General features: G+C 45.7%; 1 protein-coding gene across 1 annotated transcript in view; it reads right to left on the reverse strand.

Annotated features, from left to right (window-relative positions):
• RAB30 (RAB30, member RAS oncogene family) overlaps positions 1–8,213 on the reverse strand; it is a 32,025-nt gene that overhangs the window by 10,014 nt on the left and 13,798 nt on the right. Inside the window, exon 3 of the mRNA XM_019524725.1 lies at positions 1,511–1,694. Within this exon, the coding sequence (XP_019380270.1) occupies positions 1,511–1,694 (184 nt within the window). The remainder of the gene's footprint in view (positions 1–1,510; positions 1,695–8,213) is intronic.

Raw genomic sequence — 8,213 nt, forward strand, 5'->3', positions numbered from 1 at the left:
TTTTTTTAACAAGGAGCTAGAGAGATGCTGCTGCTGAGTGGTTATACAATAGCCCAGCTGACGGATCCTTTCCCCGCAGCACCTGTCTAGCGTTCATTGCATATTTTTGGCACCAATGCCCTAGAAGTGATGTTGGGGCAGCGAGACTCTGCAAACAACGAAGCCATGCCGGATGTCAATGGGCTGGGTAGGAAGGATGGCTTACCCCCCACAGCTCACATACTGGACTAGCTTTATCTCAAGCTTAGACAGTTATTTCACAGCTTGGGCTTTAGTTTGTTTTTAAATCCTCTGGGGAAAAAAATCCCCAAATCCAAGTAGCTTTTGTGTTTAGTGCCAGTGACAGGTGCTGCCTGGCAGCCCTGGAGATGGGAGCTCACAGGATAGGCCTTTTCTAGGCTGCAGGACCTGCCTCTCCGCACTGCCCTGCCACCGTCCGCTGGGCTCTGCCTGCCCATGCAGCCTTGGCCATCATGAAGAAAATGCCTAGCAGGGTGGTCTTTCTGTGACACCCGCCCATTGTAAAAAGGACTCAGGGCATCCAAAAGCCATTGGAAAATAAAAATTGGCCACTACAAAAATAGATCCGAGACAGAAACCCATAAGCTCCGACTATTATTTTTAACATGGCTGCAGTCAAAATCATGGTAATAAAATAACTAACGCACAATCCATGAAGTACAAGGGAAAGTGAAGCTATCATTACATGGCTTGGGGTCACTGGATTGGGCTGTATTGACCAAATACTAAATGGCAAAGAGAAAGTATGTAGGGATTTATTATTTTCTCTCTCACACAATACAAGAATTAGGGGTCACAAAGTGAAGCTAGTAAGTAGCAACTTTAAGATGAACAAAAGGAAGTTCTTTTTTGCACAGCGTGCAATTCAAGCGTGGACCTCACTGCCGCCAGATGTGGTGGAAGCCGACAGCCCAGCCAGATTCAAAAAGGGACTGGACAAACTCTTGGAGGAAGCGTGTATGGGTAGTTCTTGAGCATGGGCGTTGGGGACACAGCCTTGAATTAGACCTTCCTAGATCTTAAATGCTAGAGGTTGCAGCAGAGAAACCGTGGGGGAAAATCCTGGCCAGCTGCAGTTCACTGTCCCTTTCAGCACCCACTCTCTACCCTGTGTAGCACAGGATACTGGGAAAGATGGACCTACGGTCTGATCCAGTAAGTGGCAGTTCTTATGCCATAGACCTAAGTGCACCTCTCTGAATCGCCCCATTTGACTTGGAACAGCCTGAACTTTGAGAACCAGCCACTAACACAACCAGTGCATTGGCTTTTTATACTGGAGCAGTCACTGGGATGTGGAAGTCATCTCCTCACTTTCACTCGGTGATTGGCTTCAGGGCATATCGGGATTAGATTCCTGCACTGTAAGATCAAAATCAATTCCCCTGCTAACACCTCCGTCTGCCAGCCTGTGACTCCTGTCAAGCCCTGCTGCATGTGGCTCATTCTCCCGGTGAAATAAGCTGCTTTGAGCACAGTCTCCACTTACCCACTAGCACAGTGATGACCTTATTGCTGGCGTACTGCTCTATTTCTCTCAGCCATTCTGGGAGACATCGGAAGGATTCTTCGCAGGTTATGTCATAGGTCAATATTAATGCATTCGCACTGCGATAGTAGCTCTGCGTAATGGACCGGAATCTCTCCTGTCCTGCCGTATCCCAGATCTGCAGCTTTGGGTACAACGCGGGGGGGGGAGAGAAGAGAAGGGAGGAGGAAAAACATTAAAACATCCCTTGCTTGGCAACAGCTCAGCTTTGACCTAAACGCCTTCAGGGTAAACCCAATGCTGGGAAAGCGCTTGGCTTCTATCCCCTTTGGCTCTCCCTCCCCTCGACAATTTTTTGTTTCTGTTTCTGCCCTTAAAGATTTAAATTCAAGGCACAAAGTCAGCTGGCATTCCAGCCAATTCCCCTTGGAAGCAGCTGGTCCGAAAGCTTTCTTGTGACTTTTAGTATTTCAGTCAGCAGTAGAAGAGGGAAGCCTTGCTCACTTGGGATTTGAAGGCCGGCATTGGAGGGAGAGCCTGAAAGGAGACATACTGCTCAAGTGTATTATACTGGCCTCTGATCAGCAGGTCAAGCTGATTTTTCTTTTTTTTAAATTAACTTTGATCCAATCTTGCAGTGAGTTCTGTGTGTAAATCACAGTCTGTGAGCCGAGTTCTTAAAACCGTACCCACTCGTCAATGGTCAGTGTGGTCTCCAGCCTCATTAACGTAACAGACAACTCGTTATTTAGAACAAGACTGGAAACGATCCACCTCAGCCACGTTTACATTGGGGAAATGAACCATCATATTCAAACTGGTTCTTATCTGCAGTTCAACGACACTGGCATTAAACTGGGGACAAAGCGTGCAAGTAAAACTAGCAGAACCATATTTACAGAGGTTGGTATTCCTGTGGAAACTCAAGTCTATGCAAGACAGCTGCATACGAGTCACTGCAGCTTTCAGCTAAACCCATGTTAAAACTAGTTTGAAGTTATTCCTCCAGCTGACACTATTCTTCCAAGGGGAAGTTTTACACCAAAATACCACCAAGCTCAAAAAACAAGGAAGTAGTGCAAATGCATCAACTCTCCATGGAGGGGACCATGTAACACACTTCTTCCAACATCTTCAACAAATTTCTTGACTCTACAGACAGTAGATGGTCTTCAAATTCCTCTAAACTCGTAAAATCGTCCCTAGCGTGGCTGCTTCATGACATAGTTGCGGATCATTTGTATACCTTACTTTCATAGATGTCATAGACATTAGGGCTGGAAGGGACCCCGGAGGATCATCAAGTCCAGCCCCCTGCCCCAGGGACAGGAAGTCAGCAGAGATCATAGGATCCCAGCAAGATAAGCATCCAAATGCATCTCGAAGGCGCTCAAAGCGGGTGCTTGAACCGCCTCTGGCGGCAGTCTGTTCCAAACCTTGGGGGCTCAGACAGTGAAGAAATTCTTCCTTAAGTCCAGCCTGAATCGGTTGCAGCTGAGTTTGTGACCATTTGATCTTGTCATCCCTTGGGGCGCTCTAGTGAACAGACGTTCCCCCAGATCCTGATGAGCACCCCTGATAAATTTATAGGTGGCCACCAGATCCCCCCTGAGCCTGCACTCTCAGCCTGTCATCGTAAGGTCTGTTTTCCTGACCTCTGATCATGCGCGTGGCTCTCCTCTGCACCCTCTCAAGCTCTCCTCTGCACATCCTTTTTGAATTGTGGAGCCCAAAACTGGACACAGTACTCCAGCTGCGGCCTCACCAAGGCCGAGTACAAGGGGAGAATGACGTCCCGGGATTTGCTTGAGAAGCATCTATGGATGCAAACCAGTGCTTTGGTCGCTTTACTAACCGCAGCATCACATGGCAGGCTCATGTTCATCTTGTGGTCAATCATGACCCTACTTAGGCTAAGGAAGTTTTTGTAACCCATGTTAAGTATGCTAATTAAAAAAAAAAAAAAATCAGCCAATGGTTTGTTAAAACGAAGCATCTAACATTTTAACTCAACAGGGAACTTCTTTATTTCACCTTTGTTTTTCCAAGCCCTTATCATTGCACCTAAACATCCGGATAGTTGAAATAGGGAGGCCAATACATTTTACAGACTTTTTTTCTGGTAGAAAGGTTAAAATAGGTTGGCTTTTTCTGTATGAGTGAACCCACTTTATAGGTTTGTAGCTCACTGGGGATATGGAAGTTAAACTGTTCATCACCTCATTATATGTAAATTATAGCAGATTTTGTGAGAGAAGAACATTGGTTAGCCCATTACTGGCTTTCAGAGATTAGTGTAAGAGTTTGATAAATCCAGTTTTGCAGGGGCAAAATTATATGTGGCCAGTTCACAGGCTGATTTGTTGGCACAATGTTGCTTACATAGTTAATGCTCTGAACTGCACCTGCCCTTAGTTAGCATGCAGAAATATGAGTGCAATTACCTGCAGATCCAAAACTGAGCAGGGTGAGTCACCTTTAAAACTCAGCCTTCATAGACAATAAATCAGCCTGGGGAAGGATCCAGGCTTTTTTGTTTGTTTCTGTGATATGATTTTTCCATCCCTTTTTGCTGACACCTCTTACCTGATAAGTATATGCTTTGTGTTTCTGTTGGACAGTATAGAGGCATTCTCTCTGAACGGAAAATGGCTTTTGGATGTGGTGATGTTCTGCTGCTCTAACGAGATGAAACTTGAAATTGGAAAGGATTGCTTCAGGACAAAAGGTCCTGTGATTTGATTTAGCTGCCATTCAACCCACAAGCTGGGTATTTAAACTAGAAAAAAGAGCCCTAAAACTTACGGCTATCGATAAAATCTTTCAGACAAAATGCATGCATCTGTTTTTATCACTGTTCAGCTTATCTCTGACAAAATAAGCTATTTAACCACCTCCATCTTTCCTTTTCTGATCCTCCCAGTACAGTCGAAGGATGTTGTCTGACTTAAATTGCAGACACCAAGTTATCTGGATGCTATTTCTTGGGGAAGTATCTTTAGTTTTCAGTGTCCACACGATTGCATACACATTCAGCTAGATGCTCACAAACTTTTTCACTGGGTTCAATAATACCACAGGCAGGTGAAGCACATCCTTAAACATTTGCAAGACTGAGGTTTACATTTACTTTCCAGGTGTTTAGCCACATAGCTTAAAAGGCTACAAAAAATCAAGCTAATTAACAATTCTATGTAGACAGAGTATGTGATTTGTATATTTTTGGTATTATTAAGAAAGAACAGGCAGGCCAGGAATTAGCCCTATATTGCACAGAAAGTTTCACATGCTGTAGTTAAAGAATATAAAGAAAATCCAACATTCCTTCTCTTGCTGGTCATACTAAAATCTCTCCTTGAACTCTTATAGCTATTCTTAGGACTGAGACAACTTGCAGAGAAATCTTGCATTAGCAAATCCATCTGCATAGACTTTGGAACGCAATCCTAAAACCTTGAAAGCCATTTTCCCCAGTCTAGCATTTCTATTTAACCCTAAAACCTACTCTGTAAATAGTGCTTCTCTCTAATCTTAGCCTATAACACTTGTGCAGGAGGAATCACTCTGGCGTGTAACTGGAGCACAGTTTGGTTGCTTTTAAAGGAGTCTATAGTCAGAGGAGTGCCTTGTCCAAGTGAGATGGCATTTTTACATCTCTCCCCTGTGTCTGAGTCATATCTGCTTTCCATGATAAAACACAAGCATATATTCCTCCTAGCACTGTCCAGCAAGCACAGCTCTGGAGAAGCAAACTGGATTCAACAGGCATGTGGAGGGAAAAAAAAAATCATTAACTAAATTCCGACTGCAAAATCTGTGTCATCGCTGCGGGTGCAGGAAGCCGAAAAAAATCCAGCTTGGCCTTCAGGTCCCAGATGGCATTTGCAGGATTATTTGCTAGATTTGCAGTGCCAGTTTTCCTCGCACATTCGGTTCACTGGTTAACTCTATTGACTTAATGGGAGTTGCTCCCAATTCATACCAGCACAAGAGGGAATCTTAGTTGTATCTTCCAGTCTTATGTGGAAATGGAGAAGATGAACATGGGAAGTCTTCCTTGCCAAGCATAAGCAGCGAGTAGTTCTCCTGAAATGCAACAGAACCCCAGCCGCGGTTGGTTCCCCAGCAGCCTCTCTCCCCCACTGACCCGTTCACTCTAACATTTTGGACACAGCTGAACCATTTGAAAACACTTGGGTTGTTCTCAGCCTGCAAGTCTCCTAAACTGCCTACTGATAGCACACTGCTACTTACAGCATCTCTCCTCCAGGCGTATTTGCACCCATGTGCCAAAGCCACATAAGCAAAAAATTGCATCAGTGTGATCAGTCCAGAGTGCAAAAGCTCCTAACACACTGCTCCCTTCCCAGCTCCAAAGCACTATGTGGAACATGAACACAATCTTCATATCACACTTGTTAAGGTGTTACCCCCCCCACCCACACCCCCCTTAAAAAATGGGGAGACTGACAAATGCGACAGTCCCTGGATTGAGGCCACAGAAGGGAGGAATCACCCAACCCAGATACGCTGGTTCCAAAGTCCATGCTCACGTTACATTTCCTTGCTACATGCATTTGACTGTTTAACAGAGAACCATCACTATATGCAGCAGTGCGTCAGCATCCAGCTGCAATCTGATGTGTGGAGGGACTCGAGAAGGAAGAGAAGACGCCTGCACCCATCACTTAGAAGAGGGATATAGGAAACTCCCATACAAGAGAGAGCGGACCCAATATAAACTGTCGCTTAAAGTCAGGCTCCTAAATCCATAAGCCACCAGATTTTGCTGAGAGCTGAGCAGCCAGCCCTTCTCTTAAATCCAGGCCGTAAGCCAGGAGTCTTGGTATGGCTTAAGGAGCTGAACCTTAAGTGCCCACTGCAGAAAATCCTGGCCTGAAATGTTTCTTGCATATTTAGGGGGAAATTAAAGCAGAAAGAAAAGTTCTCTCCATGAGGATTTCAAATGTCTGCTCTCAGAAGTATCTTGCTGTAAATGTTACTTACCCTCCCAATGTAGACCAGACAAAGAAGTGAAAGTGGCATGAGTAAGAGCTGCCCAGACCCCTTCCCCAAGTGCACCAACTGATTTTCTCATCTTCTTTCAGTTCTTTTTCCATTTACCCTGTAGAAGCAAATAGCCTTTCCAGCCCCACTGAGGGTGAGTACTCTCTCTGTCTAACAAAGAATTAGCACATCAGTGAAGATCCCAGAACACTTCGCAAACTCCATGCACATGTTGCAGCGCTGATGACCTGCCATCACCTCTATGTTGAAGGGAGCAACACATACAAGCCACTTTGCCAGAGTGGGAGGGGGAGAAGCCACATGCAACTCCCCATCTTCTAAGAGCTATGAGAACTGTAATCCCTCGACAGAGCAGCCCTCAGGCCAAATTGTTCAAACTAAGAGAATTGGGAGGATCGTCTTGTGGCTGGTTCGCTGGGTCAGAACTCCAGACCTCCAATCCCAGCTCCGCTGTACACGGGGTTTGAGACCTTGGGCAAAGTCGCTTAACTTTTTTGTGATTCAGTTTATAAAACAGGGATGAATGATGAGCCCTCTGCTTAGACGGTTTTGCTTTTGGGGGCAAAAAAACATTCTCTTACTATACAAAGACTGTTAGAGTTAAAAATACCCCATATCTCAACATTTGGAGAATACATCTTCATTTAGGCAAACTGCAGCCTGATTCTATCCGAAAAGCTGGGCCCTTCTCCCCATAGCTAGGGGGACTATAAGGGAACAGGGAACCCTAACTATAGGTTTTCCAGCACTTTTGATAGAAAACTGCACCGATTTTTATTTAACTAAACAGACGTCAGTGCCTAACTTGCAATGCCAAAGCACCCAGCCAGTCACTGAAGGCCAGATCTTGAATTTCCACCCTGAATACCCACTAAAAGTGCTGAAGAGAGAAAAGCAAAATAAAATGTAATCAATTTCCCCATGTGAGCTTATATCCATATGGAAGGAACTGCAACTCTGTCAAAAAATCAGGGAACATCTGAAATCTGCTCAACATCAGAGGCATATATAATCCCACTTCCCACTGGCTACATCACAGGAAGGTCCCCTGGTTTCTCAGGCTGACCAGCTCAGAAGAGACTGGGAGTGCTCCCAGGGATGCTTCCATCCTGCACAACTCCACCAGCCTCAGTCTCTACCCCTGCTTTAGGAGGATAGCAGGAAAGCTTCTAGGAACACAGTGGTGGACTGGGAGAAGAGTGTCACCGCCCTGGTTAACCGAAATTCAGCAAAGGGAGGCTGCACTGAAATAAATCTATGCGCTTCCATAGCACCTACTACATTTTGCAAAACCCCTTCGGAAAGCATATGGAGTACTATCATTCCTGTGTATGCACCAGTGTGGGGATGCAGTCAGGAAGGCCAACCGCACCTTGTCATGCATCCACAGATGCATCTCAAGCAGGTCCAAGGAGGTGATCCTCCCCCTCTATGCGACACTGGTCAGGCCGCAGCTGGAGTACTGCGTCCAGTTCTGGGCGCCGCACTTCAAGAGGGATGTGGACAACATGGAGAGGGTCCAGAGGAGGCCACTCGCATGAACAGGGGACAGCAGGGCAGGCCCTACAAGGAGAGGCTATGGGACCTGAACCTGTTCAGCCTCCACAAGAGAAGGCTGAGGGGGGATCTTGTGGCCTGTTATAAACTGGTTAGGGGGGATCAGCAGGCGCTGGGG

Source organism: Gavialis gangeticus, unplaced genomic scaffold (genome assembly GCF_001723915.1).
Source record: "Gavialis gangeticus isolate Ggan-Ray unplaced genomic scaffold, GavGan_comp1, whole genome shotgun sequence".
NCBI lineage: Eukaryota > Metazoa > Chordata > Crocodylia > Gavialidae > Gavialis > Gavialis gangeticus.